This window comes from Pterocles gutturalis, unplaced genomic scaffold, assembly GCF_000699245.1.
Source record: "Pterocles gutturalis isolate BGI_N339 unplaced genomic scaffold, ASM69924v1 scaffold28159, whole genome shotgun sequence".
Classification (NCBI taxonomy): Eukaryota; Metazoa; Chordata; class Aves; order Pterocliformes; family Pteroclidae; genus Pterocles; species Pterocles gutturalis.
The window spans coordinates 1-927 of record NW_010134041.1 but is presented as its reverse complement, the minus strand read 5'-3'; the positions used below and the strand labels follow the sequence as shown (position 1 = coordinate 927).

Below are 927 nucleotides of genomic sequence, written 5' to 3'. Positions count from 1 at the left end.
ATGCCGAACCTCCTTCCAAGACGGATGCATTTCTGGAGCGGTCCACAGAGGTGTGGTGGAGGTGGTGGTGGATTAATTAGTTCATCTGTGGTAATGGCAGAGAGATTGGGATCGGAGAAGCCTCTGCTGGAGTTGCTTACCTGGCAGGGGCGGTCTTTTTTTTTTTTTTTTTAAAAAAAGGAGAAATCCCTCCTTCTTGTCCTTTTTCTACCATTTTTCCCTCTTCCCAGCCCCGGGATGGATGACATCTCCCGGATGGGTTGTGTCTGTCTCTCTTTGTGCCCCACAGAGGATGGAGCAGGAGCAGAGCAGGAACCTCCCCGAGAAGAATTTGCCGAAAAAGACCCCGAAGCGGTGAAACCCGCAGGTGAGGAGCATCCATCGAGCCCCATGGACGCTGGGGCGAAGGCGGCACAGAGCAGGGGACTCAGGGAAACAACGGCGACGCATCCGAGCGAGAGCCAACCCAGCACCACGTGTGGTGAGTGCGGGAAGAGCTTCAGCCACAAATCAGCCCTGGTGAAACACCAAAAAATCCACACCGGCGACCGCCCGCACAAATGCCCCGACTGCGGCAAGTGTTTCATCCAACGCTCTGACCTCACCATCTACCAACGCGTTCATACAGGCGAGCGACCCTACGCCTGTCCCGATTGTGGCCGGCGCTTCAGCGTCAGCTCCTCTTTGTTCACCCACCAACGTCCCCACGCTCCCGGTGGCAAAAAACCCAACCGTTGCCCCCAGTGCGGACGAAGTTTTGCCGATCCGGGAGCGTTGGACCGGCATCAAAAAAGCCACTTGGGTGGCAAACCCTACGAGTGCGGAGTGTGCGGAAAAGCTTTCGCTTGGAGCTCCCACCTCGAGCGGCATCGGCGCATCCACACAGGTGAGAAACCCTTCCGGTGCGCCGAATGTGGGCGAGCCTTC

At 57.3% G+C, this 927-nt stretch overlaps 1 protein-coding gene across 1 annotated transcript in view; it reads left to right on the top strand.

Annotated features, from left to right (window-relative positions):
• The window catches only part of LOC104467626 (zinc finger protein 79-like), a gene marked incomplete at both ends in the record, with an annotated part of 1,230 nt that extends 309 nt beyond the window's left edge, over positions 1–921 (top strand). The window contains one exon of the mRNA XM_010081464.1: positions 290–921. Coding sequence (XP_010079766.1) covers positions 290–921 — 632 coding nt within the window. The remainder of the gene's footprint in view (positions 1–289) is intronic.
• Between the last annotated feature and the right edge of the window lie 6 nt (positions 922–927).